Below are 27,602 nucleotides of genomic sequence, written 5' to 3'. Positions count from 1 at the left end.
TTCCTCCTCCTCCTCTTCTTCCTCCTCCTCCTCCTCCTCTTCCTCCTCCTCCTTTTCCTCTTCTCCCTCCTCCTCTCTGCTGCTTTCCTCCCCCTCCTCCTCCTCTTCCTCTTCTTCCTCCTCCTCTCTGCTGCTTTCCTCCCCCCCCCTCCTCTTCCTCTTCCTTACTTTTCTTGTCATTCTCCTCTTCTTCCTCCTCTCCTTCCTTCCTTTTAAGGATTTGTGTAGCATTTTAGGAATTTAAAAACTGTCCATTTCAATCCCCATTCTCTAGAACACCGTTATTCTAATGAACCTTCTAGATTAATCCCCAACTTTTTTTTTCCTTCTGAGAGATCTCTTAAGTAGGGAAAAATAAACAACCAACCTTGTACAGATTTAGAAATGACCTTTAGAATTGAGTGTGTTGTCTCACACTTACAATCCTAGCACTGATAAGGCTAATGCAGAAAGAGTGCTGATAGTTCAAGACTAAATAGTGAGCAGTGATTTCTAGGCTAGCTTGGGCTAGAGTGAGATCCTGTCTCACAGACAAACAAACAAAAAGCAAACAACCCAGCTATAGCAAAGAGAACCAAAACTGTCTTGCTGACTAGCTAGTTAGTTAATTAACTCTAGTGACAGAATTACTGAATAAAGATACTTACTGACATTAGTCAGTCAACTGAGGGTGTAAACACAGCATCTGAGTCTAGTTTCTCCATGACACAATATTTCACCATATATATGTAGCAACTATGTAGTACTTACTATCACCAACATGGAAAATAAAATTGTTTTCCAGAGTCTCAAAGGATATGAAATGTTATGATTAAAAACAATCTGGAGGGCTGGTAAGATATAGCTCAATAGGTAAAGATGCTTGGAGCTCAACCCAATGATCTGACTTTGATCCCCAGCATCCACATAAAAGTAGAACAAACTCCACAAGGGTAACCTCTGACCTCCAAGTGCACACGCTAAGGCACATAACTTTGCCCTTACAAATCATACACATACACACAATAATCATACATTTTTTAATTAAAAACAATTTGAGGGCTTTGGGTTCTCTCAACAATCTCAGGAAACTCAAACAACCTGGATGTATGAACTGATTAACAGAGTATTTGGATTTTCCTACCACCTGATGTTGCTTAATTTTTGTGAATTTCCTACTGTTGTGTATGTAGTCTCCAACCTTTTCCAACAAAGTGTCTAGCTAATCAAAGTGCTGACATCTTTACAAGTTGCTGTGTATGCTTAATTCAGTAATGTACAGGTACTCCATCCACAGTCTCAATTACAACTTTTAACATGGCTAACATTAAATATTTAGAAATTAGAATGTTCTTTTCTGGTATTTTACCTTTCAGCTTTATTGAATTAGTTCATCAGTTCCTCAATTTCTAGAATCTTTTTTATTACATACTATCAAACTGTATTTTTGAAAAAAATACATTCTTTCTGAAGACAGTCAACTGTCTTTTTTCCTTTGTATTCCATGCTTTTCCTTCCATTTTTCATGTGGAGGAATGTGTATCCACTGTCTAGTGATATATGATTCTTGTGAATGGGCAGTGATTGTTTTAGCTGTGGTCTTCAGTTAAAATTCATCAAATGATTAGCAATACTTTTAATTGAAGTCAACTGACAATTAGTATCTGGAGACCAAATATTGATACATCATCCTTCCATAATGTGGAAGACATCAGTTTTCCTAGTGTAAGATAAGGCACTGTAAGGACAGAGGCTCACAGAGATGGGTGGCATACAGATGTAACTCAGTGGAAGGACAGGACAGGATTTGGGACTGGAAATGAAATTCTTTTTCATCAAATAAAATGTGATTATTAAAGATAGACCTGGGACAAAGACCAAATTAACATGGCATTAAAGAGGCAGCGAAGCGAAGTCCCTTTAATTCTTCGTTAAGGCTTCCAAATGGGTTGAGAAAGACATGTCACTAAGCCAGGACATGTGGGAAGAGTGATTAAGAGGCTTACGGAGTTGAAGACTCACAGGTCTGCAGTCAGTCATGGGTTCCTTGTTGCAGCCGATCGGACTTAGTCCCCCAGTAACTCCACCTTTAGGGGGGCTCCAGTTCCATTACTACACTTGTTTAAAGATTATTTTAACACTTTTAAATGATGTCAGCTTTTCTGACCAAATCCCACCTAAACTAGCTGACTTCCCTGGAAGAGACTGAAGGGAGATTAAGTTTGTAACTTTATTAGAATGCTCCTGGGTGGTAAAGCTGGAAGAAGGAAGAGAAACTAGCAAGGATGGAAACCAAATGCAAACTGACAAGTTACTGGAGAGCATCTGCTGTTGTGGTATGGATGCCATGAAGAGACAGAGCCAGTCTCTTGGCAAGTACGCTTGCCTAACCAAGTGGTCATGTCAGGATGAGCAGGCTTAGTGCCTGGCAACAGTTCTCTGAAGGGAGAGTTTACCAGACACGTCTAGGCTACTGATCTAGTTAGTTTCACTAACACTGCAGATTGCTTCCCAAAGCCCTTTAGGCAGGCGCAGGGAATCTTGCAAACCTGATATGGAAATCACACAAGTGCAGAAGAAGAAGGGAGCAAGGACAGAGCCTAAGAAATAATGGGGTTAAAACCCTTCCTGGATGCTTGAGTTGCATCTGATACAGTGCCCAAAGATGGGCTGTCTACTGGCACAATAATGCTGTTAAACTGATGTCAGTGCCATAATGCACTCCTTGCTCACATGTCAGGAATCAAGGAGATGGCTGTCTTGTCAGCTGACCTACACAGAAGTCTAGAGGCAGATGGGTAAAGGCAATCTTGTGTGCTTCAGCAGGTTAGCATAGCCATGTATGTTTATATGTCAATAGCCAAACCATAAAAATACAAATACAGCACCTTGGAAATGCTGATGATGCAGAGTCAAAGTGAGAAGTACTTCAGACTAACAAAAGGGCTCAGGGGTCATGACACAGGAAGTCTATCACACCAAAGAGAAATCAAAACGAGTACAGCCAATTCAGTTTTCTTACAGGTATGTGCTTTCAGGAAGGACTAGAGACTATCTGGCTACAGGGTTGTGTAATACTCTTATCTGAAGTGTGGGGGCCTTCTTTCTTTTGGCTGCCATAAGACAGGCAAATGAATGATCAGACTGCTCCCTCCTTTTTCCTTCAACCTTGCAACCATTTTGATGGTTTGAAGAGCTGGGTAAATGGCAACAGATTTGACTTTAGCAATACTCTTCACCATGCCTCAATCTAGACTTTGCCCTACCTAAATCCATTCAAGCTTATCTTTATTTCCAAACACATTTTAACACGAAGAAATTTATTTTAACCCTGTATCACCCACTCTTGAAATATAAATTCTATCTCCTACAGCATTCCTCATACATCAAAAACAGACTTGGTCCTGTTGGGCCATGTGACTTGCCAAAATGGGTCACGTGTACATCCCTCTGGCAGGACCACGTGATGCCCCAGTTCTCTCCTAGAGCAGAGGCTAGGTAGTGGGAGGAGTGTTCACTTCCAGAGACAGCAGAGCACACTCACCTCTGCCAATTCTGTCACCAACCTTAAGTAAATTATGTTCTGCCCTCCAAAAGATTCTAACTTCATTTAAATGGAAAGGTAAGAGTGAGTGTAAGTGAAAAGACAAGACACTCTTTAATCACATATAATTACAATCACATAAAAATAACACAGCATATTAAAATGTACAGTATAATGAGATATGCCCAAACTGAGCATAGCTTTTGATCCATATCTTTCAATCAGAATCATATCTTAAAAATTGCCAAAATTCAAATTTTCCTTTAAAAAAATACAGTAAAATGATCAAGGCTGGGATCTTCCCCAAGTCCTCTCCTGGGCATTGTGCATGATTATGACCCCAGAGTAAACAAGGCTCGGCGGCAAGCTAGTGAGCATTAGCAGAGCACAGGGCCCGTGGGTGTGCAGAACTACTGGATGAGCTGCGCTTTGGCCTTCTCTCCAGAGCCTCTGGCATTCTTTATCAAGCGGTACATAAAAGAGTAGAAGAATAAAAGGTTGTCATACTGTCCTCTGTACTTCTCTTTCTGCACGGCACTATGGTAGTCTACTAGGAAGTAATAAATGGCTTCAATTGTGGAGAGGAAAGTATCTGGCTTCCCTTTTTGATGGCGCCAAAAGCAAGTTTTTCTTGTTCTCAGTTCCACTTGTAGTAACTCTGCCAAACAAACAAAAAAGGGAACATATAAATACTTCTCAATTACATTAGTATAGAGAACAATAACAATAACTTGTACAATAATTTGTGTTGATAAACAATGATGATTTACTTGCTTCAAGGATTTTCTTTTAAAGTACATTAAGTTCCTTCTATTCTAACTCTAAACAGGGTATTATTTTAAATGCACGGAGGTACATATAGAAAGGACACATGCATGGCACAGAATGGGATCATGTGCATACCTAATCTCCCTGAGTCTCAGACCTTACATGACACACTCACAACTGAACAGCCCAGAGAGACTTCTTCCTCTCTGCTTCTTTTCTACTATTTTCTATCTAACAGCTTCTTTTCAAGTCTTAACTTGTTGACAGAACTTCATTATCCATTTGTACAAAGGATTTAATTTACTGGATAAAATGGTTTTATTCCTGAAATAGTTGTCATTTCTATTCACTCTTTTTTTTTTTTAAATACATTTTGTTACAGGCTCTCACCAGAGAGGAGGAGGGAGACAAATGTAGACAGAGAGGGAGGAAAGTGAAAAGACTGTAAGGATGTCTGAACAAGTCATAAGGACTCACACTATAACATATATAAGTAGGTATATAAATATACATACATATATACATACATACTTGATATGACATTTTCTTATCTGGGTTGGTAATGCTCTCTCCAAGAGCCAAAGATCTAACAAGTCCCTAACATCAGGCATGAGAAGCCCTTTTTTGAGTTGTTGGTAAATGTTGTCTAAGAGACTCAAAAATATTATAGATATTGTTACTACCTTTGGTCACTCCCCAGAGGTGGAAGGTAAAACCTCACTACTGAAGACACCATGTACTTCAGACATAGGCCCAGAGCAGGCCTAAAAGCTTCTTCCCTGAAGACTAGCTTTCATGGTATTAGAAGGCACCATGCACACTTCCAAAAGAGGGAAGCAACCAATAGTCCCACCTAGCTATGATGCCTACAAACCACAACAACAACCGGCACAGCACAATAACCTAAGGGTACAGTAGTGGCACCCATGTCCTGGTGGCAACCAACAGTTATCCAATCAGACTTAACTAAACCCACTAAAGTGGGAAATCATGCCTGATACTGTAAACCTAGTCACCTTTCCAGGGCTAGTGAAGTCATGGATCTAGTAGGAGAATCTCTTTACTAAACCAGCATATCCCTTAATTATTTTCAACATACCTTTCATAATAAAAGCCCACAAGAAAGTAAGAACAGACAGAAACATATCACAACATGACAAAAGCGACATATGACAAACTATAACCAACATACTAAACAAGGGCACGCAGAGTATTTCCTCTAAAGTCTTGGACAAGGGTGCCCATTCCCCTGATTCCTAGTCCATATGGTTCTGGAAGTTTTAGCTACAGCAGTAGGGTCAGAGAAAGGCAGGGAGGATAAGAATTGGAAAGAAGAAATTAACCTATTGCTTCTTACAGACAATGTGACTACACACTTAAAAACACTAGAAAACTTTTGGGTCTGATAAACATGCTCAGCAAAGGATACAAAACCCAGTAGCTTTAAAATACACCAATAATGGACTTGCAGAGAAAGAAATCAGGGAAAAATATGCCACTGTAATTGCCTCAAAAACCAAACCAAACCAAAGCAACACAGATATCTAGAAATAAATTAACCAAGGAAGTGAGAGATCTCCACAAGGTGAGGAGTTGGGGGAAAACCTTTTATTCACTGCTGGCGAGAATGTAAACTATATAGCCACTGTAGAAATCACTGTGGTGGTTTCTCAAAACACTAACAATGGAACTAACATACAGCCTCACTATAGCAACTCGGAAATAAACTCAGTAGGCTTCTTATCACACCATGGGGAGTCTCTCCCATGTTCATCACTACTGTATACACAACAGTGAGGAAATGGAATCAGCCTACATGGTTATTGACAGACAGTGGGTAAGGAAAATACAGTAAGTATACCACAGAATTTTATCTGGCTGTAAGGAAATAATAAAATTCTGAAAACTGCAGAAAAATACATGAAATTGGAAAACACTGTATGAAGTGAGGTCACCAGCCTCAGAAAGAGTCCCTCAATTATTCCTGAGGAGGCAGAGGAAACAGGGACTTAATTATGACCTGTAGGGACTTACTTTTCATGGTTATGAACTGGCACAGAAGTGAAATGCATGCTTTCTATGGGAATTAAGGAGTAACAACTCTTTTGTACAAATCTCATTTTAGGGAAACCTAAAACAAGCTGACTTTGAATAGTAGCAGAATAATTTTATTTATAGGTTTTTCAAGGACTTTTACTTGTGTTCTTTGATTTGAACCTAGTAATTACCATATAAGGTAGTAATAAGAAAAAGATCCCAGACAAATCTTCAAACTGAGGAGTGACTTGCTGCAGTAAGGGGCTAGAGGGGCTGTGGCAGCCTGTGACTTCTCACTCATCCAAAGCACAGGGCAACATGGATCATCTGGTAAATAGCAACAATGAATTCTTCAAAGTCTTATAGCCCACAGGTGCAAACTAATTAATTAGCTAACAAGTTAATTAAGTCAGTGAAATGTACTTTGTACTTCCTTCAGCTTGGAACTGATTAACAGATTGTAGTATGTCATTTCTTGAGGGGCCTTTTGGCAACCATGCAATACCAACTGAGTAGTTCTCTTGCCTTCTGATCACAAAGCTGTTCAGTAACCGGAAAAATCTTAAAGCTTTTGGAGAAACCACTGAGAATGCTTGAAGCACTGAGGAAGGTACAAAGAAACAATAGAAACAGTATGAGCTCCTGGACTACATATTACTAGCTGTGTTACTTGGGCAAGTAAAGTAACTTAAGCTGTTATTGGGAGCTCAGCGTGTCACTCAAGAGGAAACGCCACCCAGGGCTAGGAGGTGGCCCAGGGAACAGTGCTCTTGCTGCACACAGCCTGAGGACCTGCCTCGACCCCAGAATCCAGGTAAGGCAGAGGCAGAAGCACAGCTACAATCCCTACCCTTTGCTGGGATGGAGGCAGTGACTAGAGCACACTCAGAAGCTCTGAGTCCGCTGGCCTGGTGCAGTGAGCAAGAGGCTGTCTGAAGCATGGTGGGAAGCAAGGCATGACATTCAACAGTATTCTCTGAGCACCACAAACACTCAGTGGCATGCATGTGCCCACACATACATAAACACACATACATATACATACGCACATGCATCACACACACACATAGCTAACAAGTAGCTCTTGTTAAATCAAGTAGTCCTCGTTGTACCAGGAGACAGCTTGTCTTATATGTCTCCTGACTGAATGCAACAGTAAGTATAAAACTTGAGTTCAACATATACTATGTGCTCAACCAAACAATTAATGAGCTACAGGGAAAGGACCTACTATCAATAATGACAACAAACAAGAGATACAAAGTGGACCAGCTATGGACAAGCCTGGATTTCCTCTTACTTTAAAGTATCCTAACTATGAGACTGGGGAAAGGCACAATAGTTAACTTCCTGCTCATGTGCAGGACCCAAGTTTGGTTTCCAGCACCTACATAGAAAGCTCATAACTGCCTGTAACTCTAGTTCCAGGGGATCTAATGCCCTCTTCTGGCCCCCATGGGCTCCTACATGCACATGTGCACACAGGCACACATACATACATGTACATTTTAAATAATCTAAAAAGTATATGAAGCAAAGTATCTAGACTGAGTATATCATGATGAGGCATTCAGTCAACTAATCTGACCACTTTACCAAAATCTATTTTTTTTTTTAAACAGGAAACTGCTCTAGATTAAGAAACTAAAGATATACAAACATCAAAAAATCTGAGCTTAAACATTGTCAGAGGGGAAAGTGCTACAAAAGCCATTATTGCATGTATTGGAGAGATACGGAGACAGGCTGTAGGTTAAATATTGTACGAATTCTGCTAATTCTCTTAGGAGCACCAATGGCATTGTATTTATTATGTAGGAGTGTCCTTATTTCTAACATCTACAGTATTTAGAGAGCCATTTTGCAAAGCCACCAGCGATGAACATAGATGCATACACACACACACAAGACAGAAAGGGAGATGAGAAGTGGAGCAAATTCAAGCACTGAATAGAACTTTTCTTTTGAGGGAGCCATGGATGTGAAGTTTTTCTAAGGTCGTCAGGAGAAGAAACTCCCCACACACCATCCTTACCCCGAAGCCGCTCATCAGAGGCGATCTGGTTTGTCTGGCTCCAGGTGCTGTCAATAAAGACAACTCTTTTCAACTCGGGGCCTTTGCGCATGCTCTCACTCAGAGCACAGCCTTCTTCCGCCTTAGTCCTCCTGAGTTTCCAAGGTGGCACATCAAGGTCATCAGCTTTGTTTCTACCTTTACTTTCGATCCTTCTTTGTAGATGGAAAGAGACATCTTTTATTGAGATAGACTGAGGCCCAGGAAAAACAAGTACAACCTACGACAAAGAAACTTAAGTTAGCTACATGCTACTGTGATCTTCAACAAACTCTGACTTAAAATGTTAAGAAAAAGAGATGCCGAGTATCTAAAGAAATAAGCATAGGGTTGATTTCTCTAGTATTTGTTTTCTTACATATATGGTAAAGTTTTAGCTCATTCCTAAGAGCATATAATCATATTATACTGGAGAAGTTACTTCAAAACAAGTTTCTCACTAATTGACAAAGCCAAGTCAACAATACACCAAATTTAAAAACCACACAGGAAAACTGTCTCAATTACAGAGACTGGAACAGTGTGTTCTATTTAATTAAATTAATGATCAGAGAAGGATACACAAACATATTACTAGATCAAATTCAGATATTACTTGTAAATATAACTTTCTAATAAATTTAAATTATATAGAGATATAAAGTAATATATATCTCAACATATATATTAATGTATTTAAAATATTAAGTAAAATATATTTATATATTTAAAATATTAAACATATACATATTGCTCAAAAAAAGTAAAAAGGGTCTACATGCTTGTTTTAGAAGCACCTAAAGACTATTTTTTTTTTGATATCTATTACAAAGTTACTTTTTTGATAAGAAGGCTACTAACATCCCACCAAAATAACAATTTAACCAGAATATGAACTAGGAATCTAGGTATGCCCAAGGCAGACATGTAAGCAGCTGTAAGAACTATCTCACTATTTATATACTAAAACTCTTAATTTGGTGAGAATTTCTAAAACCTCCTCTGAGGCAGTCTTTTTCTTCTTCTTTGCAGACATTCCAATGATAGTTAATTCAGTTTCCTGGTCTGTACCAAATTAGACCGTCTACAAGCAATGCAGACAGGAGAATTCTAAGGGGAAAAGGAAAAGCAGGATACTGGCAAAGACTGAAAACCTATTTAAAGGTAAATACCATTAAATACACACAATACTAGAGTGCTAAGGAGATATTAAATCATGTTCAAGGGAGTTCCCATGCGGATGCAGATGCCAAGGCGCCCACCTCGTGATCCTTCCCTTCGTACTCCGGAATGCATGGGTATGTGTAGATGTTCACAGAGTCGGGTGCTAAGAGCTTTGCGTGCACAGCAGTGCTTTTGCCGTCTGTCTCATTTGGATGCTTAATGATATCAATCTTCAATGGGAGCTAAGGTAAACAAAAAGGCAAAGAAACACTAATATAAAATTATATTTTGTGTCAATATAACCTCTGAAGCAAACACCAAGTTCGAACTTAGTTCCTATGAGCACACTTACAGCTGAAGGCCACACTCTGTCGACTGGATTACCAAAGATGTTAAGTCATCCATCAAACGCCAATTGCTCCTCAATGTGGATCATATACTTGAGAAGTGATTTCACCCAAACAACGTGCAACGTCTCAAAGCAATGATCCTGCTTCCATAAAGCAGGGTTGCTTTATGTACTCAGTTCGTCACATCTCAGCATCCATGCCAAGGACATTTTAAAAAATAATTCTTATGGACTCTAGGTTTACTTTATGCTGCCTTCAAAAGAAATGAAAGCTTAAATGATACTTCAGACTTAAAATTCAAATTTAAATCCCATTTCTCATATATTTTTTTCAAGTTGAAGTTACCTGAAATTTTGTGATCATTGGCAATAAATTTTCACAGCACAAATTAGGCTGTCAATAGAAAAACCAGCAACAGAATAAGCCTTAAAGGGCTTTATCACAAATAACCCCACAAGTTATATCTCGAAAATACTTGCCCAAGTATTTTCCTTACAGATTATGTTTTACTTCCGTTCAAAAATAATAATTATTTTGGATTTCTTGAGCTAAAATGTTTTTACTATTTAAGTTTCTTCATTTCTGACTCTGTTGTTTGATAAGTACATCTACCATCTCCAAGACCCCCACTTCATACAAAGAAGGTAATATTGCTATGACCAGATTCTAGAAGGCAGCCATTTTATTCTGGAACATAAAACTGTTTTTCTTGTTTTAAATCACACATATGCTTAGTCTACATTCTAATAGGGTTTAGTATATATTATACCTGTGAACTAGCTACCACAATCAAGATAAGGATCTACCATTATCCAAAGGTATTATAGTATCCCATCTTCTTCCTTTCCCATAGGCCGGCTGTCACTTCAAGTTACTTTTTCTGGAGTCTTATATAAATGGAATAATAAAATAACTCTCTACCTAATGTCTTTAACTCAAAATAATAACTTTGAAATGCATGAAGATAATACTTATCATTTGTTCTCAGTTCACCATACCCCTTTCAAGATGAGATTATTTGGATAGGCAGCCTCAGGGTACCAGAGGCCATGGCTAGGCCTCTAAAGTGGGGCAGCATTAACAGAGATAGAGCACACACAGAGGCAGCATGGTGGGGTCTTGAAGAGAAAGCCTTCCCTTCAGAACCTGGAGAGGAACTGCATTAGGAGAGAGAGTTTGCCCTGTGGAGAATGACAGAGGACAGAGGACCTAAAGGGAGACACTGACCCTGCAGGCACCCCAAGGCTTATTTTTGGTTGTTTGGTATTTTTTGTTTTTCAATACAGGGTTTCTCTGTGTAGCCCTGGCTGTCCTGGAACTCACTCACTCTGCAGACCAGGCTGGCCTCGAACTCAGAAATCCGCCTATCTCTGCCTCCCAAGTGCAGGGATTAAAGCAAGCGCCACCAATGCCCGGCTCTCAAGGCTATTTTTTAAAGGAGCAGTTGCTGCATACACAAAGTAAATCAAGTTTCCTTTCTTTTCCTTTCTGGACAATGATGTGAGGACAAGATATTATAAACAGTATACCTTCAGAGGGATGCAGGCACAAATGCCCACATCCAACAGCCCCCGATTAGGACTGCAAGCACCACTACTCCCCTTACATTTCCACTTACCCAGTCATCACTTGGGCCATAGGGCCAATTACATGAAACCAACATGATGATTTCTAACTGTAGGAAATTTACCATTTACGTAGGCAGTTTGGAGATTATTTTACGCAGGTCTGCTCCTGAATGAGCACTGCCCTAGACTTTCCTCACAGCACTGCCTCAGCTCTCATTCTCGTCCTTTTCCCCAGAAATACCAGGTCAGCTTTATCTTAGTCTCTGGGAAGCAGGAAAGGGGAATGACAAAGATCAGGACAAAGATTTCTTCTCCTAAAATAACTGACTACCTAACAAGTTGATGAGTAGAGCTAGGGTAAAGGCTAACATTAATACTTCTGACCAACTTTACATCAAGAGTACAGAATTGATTAAAAAAAAAAAGAATAAAAAGCAAATAAGGCCAAAGAACACAGAATCAAATGTTATTAATGATTTTTTTCAAATCATGTAGACTACTTTAAAGTAAATGAAAAGGAAGTTTTATGGATTAAAATCTCCAATTATAAGACAATTACATAAAACCCATGACCTCAGGACCCAACCTAGAATATCACCCTTTCTCAATGAGTATCTGGCAGTGTGATACCAGGCACCAAACAATGGGAATTTATATTTGTACACTGGTTCACATACACTTGACAGGAAAACCACATTGAATCCTGACATGGGAGAGTAAGCTCTACAGTACTGACTAGACCAGTGGGAAGTTCGGAAGACATACTCTGAGATATACAGCAGGATGACCATCTGTCTTCTGATGGCCATGTTTCTGACAAGAGACTCAGCTATATTAAAACACACCAGCAGGAAGGCACAAGTGCTTGACGCATGCCACACCTTTCAAAAGGGCCTGCTAAAGCTGAGATTTTCTTTTCCCTTCTGATGTTTTCTTTTTTATCTTTATTCAAGTCTTACAGTTTTCAAATTCTGCATCAAATAAAGGTATGTCTGATTTATTCTTAGTTACATTTTTATTGCTGTGGCAAAACACCATGACTTAGGCAACTTATAGAAAAGGTTTATTTGGGGATAACTGTCTCAGAGCAGTAGAGTCCATGCCCATCATAGCAGCGAGCATGACAGCAGGCAGGCAGGCATAGTGCTAGAGCAGTAGTCTAGTGCTTACATCTTGAGACACCATGATTCAGAAAGAGCACTGGTAATTGCTCTTTTGAAACCTCAGAGCCCGCCCTGCCCCAGTGACACATTTCCTCTGATAAGACCACACCTCCTAATCCTTCCCAAAACGTTCCACCAACTGGGGACCAAGAATTCAAATATATGAGTTGATGGGACCATATTCATTCAAATCACCACAATGCTCCAGACAATTTTAGGATTAAGAAAGACTTACTCCTTACTCTTAAGCAGACTGTCTGAAAGCAAATGCTGAAAGTTTATTTAAAACTGAAGTAGAATTTAGAAACAACATTGTCTAGATTTTCTATCTCTCTTAATACATATTAACATATCAAATTTTATATGCAGGCACTAAAATACACTTTAGAAAACTATACAGTTGCTCAAATCCTTTCTTAAGTACTTCTAATAAATGGTAGGCAATGCAAACAATTTGGAAAATAATCCTGTTGTTAAATTTCTATGAAAATAGTAGCTCTATAAATACATTTTTTCCTTCTGATCTACACTCCTTTCTTGAGAGCATTGGAGTCTGTGACCATCATAGCAGAGAGCATAACAGTAGGCAGGCAGACATGGTGCTGGAGCAGTGTATACACACACACACACACACACACACACACACACACACACACACACGGTCTCTTTTTAAAATGCATTTTTCTACTTTCAAATGAGTCTCTTACCTGCACAAATGGGATCTGCTCAGTGGGCACATTTTCCACTGGAACATAGCATGTGTAGCAGTAGAACATCCTTGAGCCACCACATTGGAGACATCGTGACCTCCCACTTTGCTGAGCCTTATGAAGCACTTCCTGGGATGCTAAGCATAAGTTCTGAAGGGGGTCTTCTGAAGCAATGGAGGCAGTTTGTGACTGTTTTGTTTCTACACAGTTTACATTATTTTCTTCACTTTCTTGAGGAACTACAGATGGACTGAGAGCCATTTTTTTTCTTTGAACCAAAATGTTCTGTTTCTAAAGCATATATCATAGGTACACTGCAAAGATTAAAGTGAGAAGGAATGAAATGTCAACATTGTCATTACAAATAAATGTCAACAATGTCATTACAAATAAAATTGCCCAATATGTTACACTGTTAGGTTTAGAACTTATCAACAGATATTACTAAGTTCAAAACCCACAAACTTGATATGCTTGAAAATACAAAATTAAAAACAACCAACTCAGCTGAGCAGTGGTGGTGCACGCCTTTAATCCCAGCACTTGGGAGGCAGAGGCAGGTGGATTTCTGAGTTCGAGGCCAACCTGGTCTACAGAGTGAGTTCCAGGACAGCTAGAGCTACAGAAAAAGAAAACAAAAACAAAAACAAAAAACCAACTCAAAAAAGTAATTTCAGTTACTTTCATTAAAAAAATGGAAATGTCTACATTAAAAATTATTTCAGATATAAAATTTAGACACTGACAATCCATTTTGATAGTACCCATGTTATCCCAAATATAGCAATTATGATTTAAAAATATTAAGAATACAAGACTTTGTTGTTATTATTATAAAGAAATATATTCAACTATGTAAATTGAATTGGCATCCTATGACACCAACATTCATGGTAAATCTAAATAAAAAATAAAAGGCTGTAGTGGTAAGAGTAAAATCAGTTGGGTATTATGAATACACGCACCCACACACAAACACACACTTCTTTTTTCTCCCTGATTTCTGACTTAAAACTCCTTTCTCAGGAGAGGTAGTATTAAGTTCAACTTTAAATTGTTCCAATATAATAGTAGATAAAGAAATACCCATTTCAAAATGGATTCTGCCTTATACCTTAGAGGGAGGAAAGACAAAGAACCCGATAGGCCCTGAGGATTCCCTTTCACTCAGTTAGCAAGTAAGCCTATAAACACTCTATAAAAACCCAAATCAGGACTTCCGGGAGCTTCTGGACAGTTGACCCTGCAAGGGCATCCACACAAGGTAAGGAGGACACCTCAGCTGCACTAGGAGGAAGCACCTGTGCTTGGGTCCCTTCCCTACTTCTACCTGCCTGTATATTTAAATGTTAAAATATCCTTTATAACCATCAAATGCAAGCATAGTGTTCCCTGAGATCTGTGGGCCACACAAGCAAATCAAATGCATCTGAAGAGGGGATGAAGGAATCCCAGCTTGTAGCTAGCTGGAAGGGACTTCTGAAGGTTCAGTTTGTGACTTGGAAGAGACCGGGACAATCTTTGTGACTGAATTGTCACTGACACTGTCTCCAGCAGTGTATAACAACGATCAATGAAAACAAGGACATGGGAGTATGTAAGTATACCGATACTTAACATCAAATACATGCCTGCCGGGAGATGCAGCTAGAGTTGGGCGGGGGAGGGTTAGAAAGAATTAGAAAACAATGGCGCTTCCTAGGGAACTGACAAATAAGTAGCATCTTGATGGTATACTCTGCAACTTGGGCTGAAAAAACTTTTTTCCACTCAATTTCTCTAAAAATAATGAAATTTGTGCATTTTCATCCTGTCTACTCTGCACACAACTTCTATTGTTAGGCTCAAAGTCAGATTCTAACTCAGTTCCTTATAAACCCACGCAGACAAAGACAATCTTTTACATGCCTGACTACTCATCACTGGGTCCACATATTTGATATGGACAAACGTGTTCATTTGGAGGCACTTTTCAATGAGGCTTTCCTCTTGCAAAAGTACAATTCTTTCCGATTTACCTATTCCTGGTTTTGTTTGTTTGTTTGTTTGTTTTTTTAGATAGATAGATTCAAATTCTTGTCAACTAAATCGAAACTATTCTGTAGAAGGCATCCAGGATTTATCTCTCCATTCAACTTTGGGGCTCTACACAGCCCGACACAAGGTTACCTTTTCCACTACACTAAGCTGATTTGCCTCCCAAGGGAATATTCCTTAAACGTCTATCTTGAATTGTGGACTAATTCAGGACCAGATAAGACTGTTTTCAATATTTGTTTGTGAAGTACTAAGATTGGTCATATAATTTGATGAGGTACAGTATCTTTTTTTTTTTTTAACATCCAGGATACCACTGCCATTTTTTTTAAAACACAGAACTAGAATCCCTTCCCACAGAACACATTACATGACAGGCAGGGTGTCTTGTAAGACTTTGCATTTGGAGTTCAATCACAAACAGCCCTGAAATGCTGCAATCTTAGACTCATCATTCTTACCCAACCTCGTGGAACAAGCAATGCAAAGTGTTACCATGCCTGTCTCACATTCCCCAAGAAATAGACACTCAAGAAACGCTTCTGCTTATCGACTGACGGTAACAGCACACATCTGTCTTCCTTCTTCTGCGACCACACGGAAACCACTCCAAACCCTGAATTACAGAGCGTCGCTCACAGGGAGCTGGCTGTGCCAAGAGTGAGCAACGCCGACTTGGGAAGCCTAATAAGGCTTCATTCAGGCCCCGGACCATTCGAGTCTTTCCCCACAGGCACGCCTCACGCAGCGTTAGCCCGCAGTAGGACCTCCGCTAGGCCCATCCGGTGTCCCGCCCCAGCCACCCGATCCGAGGGAAGGCCGACCTGCACCACGCTGAACTCTCGGTCCGTACGGCCTCCGCTCCACGCGCCCCGCCCGGAGCGCTTTCCGCCGAACACCAGAGGGCGGGGCCTGGCGGTTGCCAGGGTCCCGGTGACGCTAGCTGCGGCGCATGCTCAGAGTGAGAATCCCGTGGGCAAACCGGAGGAACTCTTTCGGAAGTCCCGCCTTCGCTTCCTCCGAGAACTGTCCGAAAGGAACCGTCGACTTCCTGCTGGGCCGCCCTTTGTGGGCCCCCAGGGGAACTGGGAACGGGTTCCGGAACAGCTTTCTCGAAAGTAGTTTCTGTGAGTTAGTGAGGAGCTGGTAACTCCGCTTTACCTCCCCAAATATTATATTTAAGAGATCTCAGACTTGTAGCTTTAGGTGGTTGGTAGTTCATGCTTGATAGAGTTCTTAGGAAAACCGTTTACGCATTATTTGCTTTGCATACAACACGCAGAGTTGGCACCTACTGTATTTTTCTTTCTTTCTTTTTTTGAAGTCTAATATATTGGATAAATGATTAAATTATTTTTTCTATGTCCCACGTCAAAGAAACCTAAACAATAGTTGTTAAATTAGAAACAAAACTGTCATATATCAAGCAATTTATTTAATGAGTGGAGAATTATGAAATTAGCCGATGGTAGGAAAAGAACAGCCTTGTGTGTAATCACGAATGACAAGCCAGGACACTGATATTTACCACACCAGAATTTGTATAAAACTTTTAACAGAACAATAGACAATGGTCAGCATGAATTCCCAGGATCACACCCTTAATTTCCAGCAGTTAAAAGGAGTTGCCTGGCCATGAGTAGCTTATACTTGAGTAGAGCTTAAAGGGGGTTGGAGGGGAGCCTTATAACAACACTTACCCTCCTTTAGACTGCTCTTTTGGGGTGAGGTGCCAGAGGATATTAGCATCAGCAGAAATGGGGCAACACACATACAATGCCCCCCTACAGAGAGAGAGACAGAGACAGAGAGACAGAGACAGGCTCCTGTCACTCTCAGCAGACTGAATAGTTCCCTTAATGTTTTGGAAACCTCAACTCAAGCCAAACTGGTATTCCTGATTTGGATGTAATAAAGGAATTTCAGAACTAGTGAGAGTGACATATTGCATTATGGATATTTTAATTTAGACTTTAAGCAAAAAAGTTGCAAGAAAGAGAGGCATGCAGAACAAAAGTCATTCTAAATGCCAGCCAGTCCACCCTATACCTTCACTTATCAAAACAGAAAAAAACAAAACAAAACAAACAAACAAAAAAACACCTTTTGAGATGCACCGTGAGAGCCGCCAGAATGGTATTCACATATGTTGGATGCTAAAACAGTTGAGAATCTACTCTGAGACCCACATTGACATGTCTACCTGACTTAAGCTTTAGTTATTTGTGAACAGCATCACAAGTCACTAAGTTAGGCATCAAGCAGTGAGGGCCTGAACATCAGAAAGTGGGATATTTTACTTTTAATTGTTAGCCCTTTTGATTTTTGGCTTTGTTGTTGTTGTCACCTTTACGTCTAGCCCTGGAAGTGCTTACATGTTAAGTATGGGTAGTACAGGAAGCATTATGACAAATTATAGGAACCTCAAAAGAGCCTGGCGGAGTCCATGAAGCCACATCCTGACAAGTGGAGTATAGGGAAGAATTTTCAACTGGACAGGGTGTTGCATAGGGTATGTTGTTTCACATCTTGACCTATTTATAAACAACAATAAAAACTTAAGTCAAAACTACACTTTAGAACTAGCAGTGATACCTCACCTCTGTACTGGGGAACCAGGAAAACCAAGAGATTGAGACTATCCTAGCACACATAGTAAGTTTAAGGCCAGTCTGGACTGGCAAAGACACTGGCTAAAACAAAACCCCATACTTTTTAAATAATGAAATTATTCAGGACAGAAAGTCATTATACTTAGTACATTATACTCAGTAAAGTACTACCCAATAGAACTTTGGTTGTATGTATGTACATATATACATATGTGCATATATACATAGATATGGTAAGCATTCCTATCTTACCAGTGTTCTAGGTTGCTATGTCTGTAACTAATTACTCCAAAGTACAGTATTTTGAGACAACTATGTGGTCTGGTGCATAATGGATTAGGTTTTTTCTCATGTAACTCAAATTGAAAGATTGAGCATACTACCAGGATGCCTATTAATAAATTAACTATTCGGCCTCAACTTCCTCACAGTGAGGCAGGAGAGTAGCAGACATATTAGCTTAGGCCAGGAGTCTGTCTTAGAGTTTCTGTTGCTGTGATAAAACCATGACTAAAAGCAACTTGGGGAGGAAAAGAATTTATTTGGCTTATATCCCAGGTCATAGTCCATTGATGGAAACCAAAGTAGGAACTCCAAGCAGGAACTAACACAGAAGCCATGGAGGGGTACTGCTTCCTCACTTACTCCCCCTTGCTTACTCAGCCTGCTTTCTTATACAGCCAAGGACTGCCTATCTAGGGGTGGCAGTGCCACCTGTGCCCACCCACATCAATTACCAGTCAATAAAGTGCTCTACAGACTTGCCCACAGATAGTCTGATTGAGGCATTTTCTCAGTTGATGTTCCTCCTCCAAGGTAACTCTAATTGTATCAAGCTGACAAAACCAAACCAACCAAAAACAAAACAACACAAAACAAAAAGCAGCAACAACAAAAACAAACAAAGAAACAAAGAAAAGAAAACAACCTCAGCCAGGACAGACTTCAAATGGAGTGCCGCAAAGAAGGCTGAAATTGCATGTGCTTTTTGACCCATCCTCAAAAAAAAAAAAAAAAAAAACAAAAAAAAAACAAAAAAAACCAGTGTTTCCTCTCTCCTCCTCTCTCCTATTCTTTTGCTTGCAAATGAGGTTTTAGGCCTGTTCAGGCACTAGGAAAAGGAACATAGTTCACACTTCCAAAAGGGTTATCAAAGAAAGTGTAGCCTGTAAGATAAACTAACATAGCGAACTTTCAACCATCCCAGGAAACCAGAAAATATAAATGGCTTAATATGACAAACCTTTCTGATAAAAGATCCATATAACGGTCCTTGGTTAGAAGACATAGTAGGCTCTGGGTCACAGGCTTCCTATTTTTAGTCTTTTGAACACCTCCTAGGAATTGGAGTCATAGCATATCTGGCAATATAGAAGTATGGTGACTCAGAAAACCATACTCCAGTACAGTCCTTACTCCTAAGAGTAGTTGTGCAACACAAATTGGACTGGATGAGGTTCTGCTGCTATTTGTTTGTTTTTAAGATAATGAAAACTTAAAGTTGGGTGTGTGGGAAGCTGAGGATGGAGAGAATGTATCTGGGAGGAGTTGAAAGAAGGTGAATATGATCAAATACACTGTATGAAATTCTCAAAGTAATTAAAGTGTTATACTTAAAAATGAGCTATCAAGGCATGAAAAGACTCTAATGCACATTTTTAGCTGAAGGAAGCCAATCTGAAAAGGCTATATATACTTGTGATTCTGTGTTACATCATAGTACAAGCATTACTCACATTTGCAGTGATGATGGATCAGCCATGCACACATGCTACTTACCCAGTCAGTAATGTATGCTAAGTGTATATCAATAATGTGTGCTAAGTGTTATCCTATCTAGCTTTGTGTAAGCACATGCTGCTATTGGCATGACAAATTACTTACTAGTGCATTTCACACAGTGTAGCCCCATAATTGACTAATAAATGATGCCTGGCTCTTTTATGTGGTGATGCATACCTGTAGTCCCAGCTACTCAGGAGGCTGGGGCAGGAGAATCATGAGGTGAAGACCAGTTTGGGCAACATAGTAAGTCCTTGTCTCAAACAATTCAAAACAAAAAACCAAAAAGCAAGCAACCAACCAACCAAACAAACAAACAAACAAAAACAAAAAAACAAACAAAAACCCAAAAGGCAAAAGGCATTATTGCTAAGCCTACAGAGATATTTTAAATGTTAGATTCTTAGCAAGAATGTAGTTTGTGAAGCTTTCATACACTTCTGTTGAAAATGAAAATCAGTATACAACCATTTTAGAAGTCTCTTTGGCAGTGATCACTTCAGCTGACCTAGCCACCCCACTATGAGTTAGAGACTGTATGCCAGAAGACATTAACAAGAACGTTCATGTTGACATGAGGAGTAACACATGAGTGGGAATTGACTTGAGTTCCCCAAAAGTTGAACAGACAAATAAACTTTGAAAGTATTATGCACTACCGTATTACACAACAAGAATCATATTCTTTCATTACACGAGACAGCATGGATGGATCTTACAGCTTTAATGTCAAGTTCAGAAACCCAAGGCTATTTATTTTGGCTACTCCAGTTCCATAAGTCTATGAGGAAAGGCTTATTCAGGATGATAAGAATTAGTGTGACCATGCTGCATAAAAGAAGAAAGGCTAACTGTGTCATTTGCTCAAGACTAGGGCCTGAATTATTGAGAAGAGCTTTAATCTCTTGTTCTTATCCAACAAAGCCTAATCTAAGAATAGAGTCACAGTCCTGAGCAAAGGCTGTCCACTTTCTGTTTTGAGACAGTGTCTTGCTAAATTGCCTAGGAAGACTTCAAACTTAGAATCTTCATGCTTCCACCTCCTGAGTAGCTGGGATAACTGTTTACTACCAGATCTATCTGAAACACTCCAACTCTTCATGCACTGTTAGTCAGCCTACACTACAATATCTTTAATGTATTTACAGTAGTTTTTACACCCTTGTCTGTTTACCTGACTTATATTGACAGCATTCCCCCTGGATTATGGATCCTATTATTCTTCCTTGGGTTATTCTGTAATTATTGTACCATTGAACATTATGTAACAGTCATTGTGGAATACTGAGATTTAATTGTTTTAACTTTTGGAAAGCACCAGCCTTTTTCTTGTTTGGCTTTTAGAGTAAAGGGGTGATCTGGAACTTTCTTAAAATGAAAGGGTGCTCTAGAATCTTCTTTGAGTTGAGTTTTAATTGGATTGAGTTTATTTGGGATTTACTCAACCTCCAACCTCTTCTAATTACTTCTGATATTTTCTTGATATTTGAGCTAGGAGAAGTTTGAAGTGGAATTTGATTTTTTTTAATTCTGCTTAGGTTCTAGAATTCAAAACTGTAAGAGTCATTCAGTCCATTTAGTTTTCCTCTGTGTATACTTTTCCTCCAGTTTGGCTTTGTTGACAAAATTCGTAAGTGAGGCTTGAAGGTGACACAGAGGGGTTGTTTAAGTCATCTGCCTTTGCATTTGGGTATCTTTCCAGTTGTTCCCTAAACACATACTTACATCTAAGGCACAGCAGATCTCTCTTCATCTCCACATTTGTTTCACCATGGCAGGTCAAGGGAAAGTTCACTGGATGGAGACACCGGTCCCTCAGGTAAGGTAGCTGTTGTGGATTTGTGCTCATTTATAGAGTATGTTTCTTTCTAGATTTCAGGTCATCTGCTGGGCTGGCTTCATGGGCTTGCCCTGCTGTTGATCTGAGCTTGGTGCTGAGAAGCCCTGCATGGAGTTTAGAGCTTTGATAAGTTTTTAATGAAGCGTTTTAACCCTGACCATCATTGTTATCAGTGTCTGCTGACTTTCATTAACACTCAGAAAAGAATGCTTTCTGTATGACCTGGCTTTTCCTTATCATTTCCACAGAGCAGCTCTCTCCTTCTATGATAATAGATGTATATTTATTTACCTCTCATTTCTTAAGTCCTTTGCATGTTATTCTAGACTATGAATTTCATACTGAAGTTGGCTGAAAGTTTCCTATGCATGTTTCATGCCTTCCATTCATTTTCTTTTTCCTTCCAGTAAAATGTGATATTATTTTCAGATTATAATAAAATAGTGGGCTGGAGAGATGACTTAGCTGTTAAAGGCTAGGTTCACGACCAAAAAATTAATTGAAATAGTTTGATAACCATCAAAAGAAAATAAAACATTTAAATTTGTTTCATTTATTTTATTTCTAAGCCTTTTGTGTACTCTACTCCTCATGTCTCTTTCCCTATCTGCTTAGCCCTAGATTAATACTTGACCTCATCTGTTCTTGATATTTTATATAATGTTTTATTATCATTATTAAATGCATGTTTAATGATATTCACATACTTTAAATAATATTAAGAGTATAACAATTCTATTTAACTCAAAGTGTGTAATTAGTTTTATATAGTATAGCCTTGTGATTTTATAAACTGGACCATTTAATAGGTGAATATACAATGAGTGTTTTAGTAAACTAAAATATGGTTTCATTCTTTTCAGCCATTATTTAGGTATGTTAATTAGTTATTAAGCTATATTAAGGACTTCCAAAATTTTCTCTCTCTTTTCCTCTCTTTGGTTCTTCCTCACTAAATTTGCATTATCTGGACATGTTATTATTTTTCAAATAACTAGATACTTCTCCCATTTATCTACTCACCTATTCATCAAATGATGAATGCAACAAGCCCTTACAGGCTTGGGGCAGCTGCTATATATAATTTATGGGACTCAGGCCTAACGTACATAGTCTCTATCTCCCTGGAGACATGAATCTGCACAATATTACCATGAAAAAAACTTTGTAACTTTGGAGGTTGAAGCCTTTTTAGGAAAAAAAAAGTGTCTGTTTTTGTCTTTGTGGATGCTTTGTTTTAAAACAAGTCTTTCTGGGTCTTGAATTTTCAATCTTCTAATTAAAAGTTACTTTTAATTTAATAGTTTTGAAAGCTAAATGGATGAAGAAGGACTTGGAAAGAGACAGTTTTAGACAGGGAAATATCTAAGCTGAAGGAAGAATGTGTGCTAAGTCTCCAGGAGGACTCACGTTTTATCTTGATAAAATTCGTCTGTGGTTGAGTACATTTTCAGTGCTCAGAGAAACTACTACACAATACAAATGTGATTGTGAGTTGTTAGCCTGGAGCCTCCAGAGTATACTCACAATTTCACTACTGCTGCTTTTCTGTCACCAAGGCATATATTTATTAAATTTCTGGTCCTGGGTTTATTATAGATACATTGCACAACAACTCAAAAATATCTTGGAACTCTTATTAGAATTTGAAATGAGAGCATTCAGGAAAATTCATGTTGGGGTTTCTTGTAGAGGCAGCACTTAAACACTTACCGCTATCCCTTTTCAAAGAGAGTGGACTTTACAAAGCACACGAATGAATGTTTTACAATACCTTACAAATTCTAAAAGTTTTAACTTAAATACCATATTTTGGTTTAGTGACCTATGTGAATTAAGTACAATCAGAATTAATGCAATTGACTGATTTTCCTTCATTAGAAAGTCCCGGAGCCCCCAAGGAGCTTTGAGGAATTCTTAAAGTCTCAGAACTGGGTGAGTAGGACTTTCTGGCCTCGTTTCTCTGCTGACACACCTTTTAAAAACATCAGATATGACTGTGAAAGGAGAAATTTACATGTAAATAAAGAAAATATCTAATAAAAAAACATCAGCTATGGAAAGAAGAATGGGACAAGACAGTGTTTCAATGTAAGGAGTGTTTGCACATGTTTATTCCCTTTCATTGGGCTGTATATCACGTCCACTTCATCTTGACAACAGTGTTTGATATTTAATCCTGTTAGCTCTGTGCATAGAGTTCTGTGAACTTCCCTAAGATTTCTGTCTCATTTACATGTGAAAAAAATCTGACAATTACTCTTAGTTAGCCACTTCTCACAGCTATAATACTCACAGAGTTTGCAGAGGACATACATTAGTATTCCTCCATTATTGAATCAAACATATTCAAAGTCTGTTTTCATATTGAAAGTTCTGGTTTCCATTATTCTGGATAATGAGTCTTTCTGGAGTTACTGGAGTCATTAAGGAGTTTTCCCTGAGAATTGGGTGAGTTCATTCATTTGCAAATGTGAAGCTAAGATTTCTTCAACTTTATTTTTTGTATTTTCAGTTGTCTTTGCATTTTTAAAAAATCATGTATGTATGTATGTATGTATGTATGTATGTATGTATGTATTTACACTCCAGATTTTATTCCTCTCCTGGTCCACCCTCTAACTGTTCCGCATTCCATACCTCTTCCCCGCCCTCCTGTCTCCATGAGGATGTCCCCATCCCTCACCCACCACTCCACCAGACCTCTATACTCCCTGGGGCCTCCAGTCTCTTAAGGGTTAGGTGCATATTTTCTGACTGAACACAGACCCAGCAGTCCTCTGCTATATATGGGTTGGGGTCCTCATATCAGCTGATGTATGCTCCCTGGTTGGTGGTTCAGTATTTGAGAGATCTTGAGGATCCAGGTTAATTGAGATTGCTGGTCCTCCTACACGGTTGCCCTTCTCCTCAGCTTTTTCCAGCTTTTCCCTAATTCAACCACAGGAGTCAGCAGCTTCTATCCATTGGTTGAGTGCAAATATCTGCATCTTTCAGCTGCTTATTGGGTCTTTCAGAGGGCAATCATGATAGGTCCCTTTTTTGTGAGTGCTCCATAGCCTCAGTAAGAGTCAGGCCTTGGGACCTCCCCTTGAGCTAGATCCCACTTTGTACCTGTTTGCTGTACCTTCTTTTCCCTCAGGCTCCTTTCCATTTCCATCACTGTAGTTCTTTCAGACAAGAACAATTATGGTCAGAGTTTTGACTGTGGGATGGCAACCCCCTCTCTCACTTGATGCCCTGTTTTTCTGTTGGAGGTGGGCTCTACAAGTTCCCTCTTCCTAGAGTCCGGCATTTCATCTAAGGTCCCTTCCTTTGAGTCCTGAGAGTCTCTCACCTCCCAGTTCTCTGATGCATTCTGGAGGGTCCCCCCAACCTCCTATCCCCCCAGTGATAGAGTTTAAGACAGGGAAATATTTAAGCTGAAGGAAGAATGTGTGCAAAGCCTCCATGAGATTTTTAAAAAACATTTTTTAGTCTTTATTAAATGTTTAATATATAAAAACAAACTACTATCTGGTTGTAGATTTAATTAACTCAATAGAAACAATGTTCCATGAAAGGAATTGAGGGGGTTGTAATTTAATTTATTTATTTATTTTTTTACTTATTCAACTTTACATCCTGCTCACTGCCCCCTTCCTGGTCACCTGCTCCCACAATTCTTCTTGCTCTTTTCTTCTGAGCAGGCGCCCTCCCATCTCACAGCTCCCCCCACCCATACCCCCAGTATCCCCCTACTCTGGCATTTCAAGTCTCTGTGAGGCTAGGCGCATTTCTCCCACTGAGACCAGACAAGGCAGCCCAGCTAGTAAAACACATCCTAGGTACAGGCAACAGCTTTTGAGGTAGCTCTCCTCCCTTTACTGTTTTTAAAAGATAGGGGTCCCTGGAGTGACTGTGTCATTTGTGGTGAAAATTTTGGGTGGGGTAGAAGTATCAGAAGAAAACATGTAGGCCAGAGGAGTAACACAACTAAGCCAGAGTGGTAAAGAGGGTTAAGGATAGGGAAGGCAAGGGATCATAGGATCAATTAATTGTTCCATGGGTAGTACAGTTTGAGGGTAATATCAGTTTTGAACAGCAATTAATTAATCTAGATAGACATTATGTTTTCCTTACTATCATGTAACTTCCCCCAAGTTCAGCAGCCGTTTGGCTTTGGCAAGAGAGTTCATCTGTAGCTGGAAGTTCCCAAGTCTGCCCTCTATGGGGTTCAGCGCATGTCATGTCTCAGGAGTCTTCTGTCAGATGTCTGGAAGAAGGCTGATCAGTTGTCCCCAGGTCTCAGGAGGTGGTGCTGTCCCTGCTGGATCTGCGGCTGCAGGCACTGTCCTTTTCTTTTGTGGGGATAAACCTGTAGGGTAATTATTACAACAGAGGAGCAGAGTCCCAGTAGCAGGATGTCTGCATAGTGGAAAGGCGCATGTTAAGCCTGCAGTGGTTTGCTTGGGAGCACATCATGGATTGTTGTTAGGATCCTAGAAAACAAGGATGTGTGAGGGATTTAGTCCTGGAAGGAATCCTACAAGTCTGCTTTGGATGGATGAGGAAGAAAATTATGCATCTGGGATAGGCAGTAACAGTTTGTCTGTGAAAGGAAACTGGTTGTGAGTTAAGGATTGAATGATGGTGATTGCATAATTGATTTGGCCTGTGGAGGTTGATTAGATGACTTTTGATCCTTAAAGGAAATCTTAAACAAGTTGAAAACTTTTTTGGACATGCATCATGGATATTAGGGAGAAAAATAAGCATTTAAATAAAAAAGCAAGAAAATTTTGGGTTGAAAAGCATGATTTAGGTATTCCTGTAGGGGGAGCAAGCAAATAAAACCTCATGTGCAGCAGCTTTGGCAGGCTTAGGTAGATGGGAAGGGGCTTGCCCTGCCATGAGGGGTGTGCTCACAGATAGGTTCCTGTGTTCCCCATTTGTTTTTCTCTTGGAAAGCAGGAGTATGAAATTCTAATCTTGACGAAAAGCCTAAAGGAATATAAGCATAGAGGGTTGAGTGAAACCTTTCTAGCCAAAGCAGCGGTGGCTGCACATTAGCTGGTAGATAGAGGAAGCGGAGAGCTCAGAGCGAGCACTGTGGTCTGAAAGGCAGCTCTCGATGTGGTCTTAGGGAGGGGCAGAGAATAGAGGCTAGAGAAGACATGGATCGCCATTTTGGGCAGATGAAGAGCAGAGAGGAAAGTGGGGGGCAGTGGAGTCCAGTGGAACCTGCGTGAGAACTAGCAACTGAGGGAGTGGGGAAGAAGCTGGCCAGGAACAAGTGGAGAGAGAGAGAGAGAGAGAGAGAGAGAGAAAGAGAGAGAGAGAGAGATCAGAGGAAGGCCTAGTTTTTTGAACTAGGTCACTCACGGATTTGGACAATCTGGATTTCCGATGTGTTTTAGCTGGTTCTTGTGTTGATAGCGCAACCAACCTCTGCTACCACTACAGGGAAATAAAGCGGGTAGGAGGGTAACCCGTGTCCCGGGCAGACACGGAAGCTGTCCACGAGCTCTCCACCCCGATGGGTGGGCTGACTGTGGTGAGCCACTATCATAGTCCACGAGGAGTGGAGGGGGGTCGGGCCTCACAGAGGCCAAGGACAACAGGTTCTAGCTCCTGGCATCACAGAAGTCGATGGACATCACTGAACACTGAGGAAGAGCTGAGAACAGGCCGGGGCTCTGGGGTGGCAGTAGCCCTGGGCCGAAAGGAAAAAGGGGTAGGGAGGAGGCGCTAGGTGGTTCTCGAGTGGGCGGGGGTGGGGTGGGGTGGGCGAGGAGAGTCCTTGGTTTGGTCTCCAGGCTGGGAATGCAGGAAGACTTTCCTGCGGGAGATTAAATATGGCTCTTTGGGGGAAGGCCTAATCCATTGCCCCAGCACGGCCAGTCTAGATGAAAGGAGGCAGTCCATGGTCTTTTTTTTTATTTTGGTTTTTCGAGACAGGGTTTCTCTGGGTAGCCCTGGCTGTCCTGGAACTCACTCTGCAGACCAGGCTGGC

General features: G+C 40.0%; 2 protein-coding genes across 11 annotated transcripts in view; one reads left to right on the top strand and one right to left on the bottom strand.

Moving 5' to 3' along the window:
- Positions 1 to 3,612: 3,612 nt before the first annotated feature.
- Positions 3,613 to 16,295, bottom strand: Dtwd1 (DTW domain containing 1). 4 transcript variants are annotated; one of them, XM_031371769.1, is made up of 5 exons: positions 16,198 to 16,295; positions 13,334 to 13,650; positions 9,644 to 9,787; positions 8,364 to 8,622; positions 3,613 to 4,181 (listed from the first exon to the last, which is right to left on the bottom strand). In XM_031371769.1, the coding sequence occupies exons 2-5, from the start codon at positions 13,595 to 13,597 to the stop codon at positions 3,934 to 3,936; spliced, it is 915 nt and encodes a 304-aa protein (XP_031227629.1). In that variant the 5' UTR covers positions 13,598 to 13,650; positions 16,198 to 16,295; the 3' UTR covers positions 3,613 to 3,933. The 4 variants fall into 4 exon arrangements, with proteins under 4 accessions (XP_031227629.1, XP_031227630.1, XP_031227631.1 ...); XM_031371770.1 differs by having other exon boundaries at positions 15,835 to 16,265; XM_031371771.1 differs by lacking the exon at positions 16,198 to 16,295 and adding an exon at positions 15,869 to 16,191.
- Positions 16,296 to 16,308: 13 nt separating this feature from the next.
- The window catches only part of Fam227b (family with sequence similarity 227 member B), a 158,027-nt gene continuing 146,733 nt past the window's right edge, over positions 16,309 to 27,602 (top strand). For 4 of the 7 annotated variants that reach the window (XM_031371759.1, XM_031371758.1, XM_031371757.1 and 1 more), the window contains exons 1-3: positions 16,311 to 16,500; positions 21,546 to 21,586; positions 23,489 to 23,542. In XM_031371759.1, the coding sequence (XP_031227619.1) occupies positions 16,326 to 16,500; positions 21,546 to 21,586; positions 23,489 to 23,542 (270 nt within the window). In that variant the 5' untranslated portion in view covers positions 16,311 to 16,325. Of the gene's footprint in view, positions 16,501 to 17,732; positions 17,886 to 21,545; positions 21,587 to 23,488; positions 23,543 to 27,602 lie in introns of those variants that run through there. The other 3 variants (XM_031371761.1, XM_031371760.1, XM_031371762.1) reach the window with 3 other exon arrangements.

This window comes from Mastomys coucha, unplaced genomic scaffold (genome assembly GCF_008632895.1).
Source record: "Mastomys coucha isolate ucsf_1 unplaced genomic scaffold, UCSF_Mcou_1 pScaffold15, whole genome shotgun sequence".
Taxonomy (NCBI): domain Eukaryota; kingdom Metazoa; phylum Chordata; class Mammalia; order Rodentia; family Muridae; genus Mastomys; species Mastomys coucha.
The sequence above is the reverse complement of the archived record's forward strand: the minus strand, read 5'-3'. Positions and strand labels throughout refer to the sequence as shown.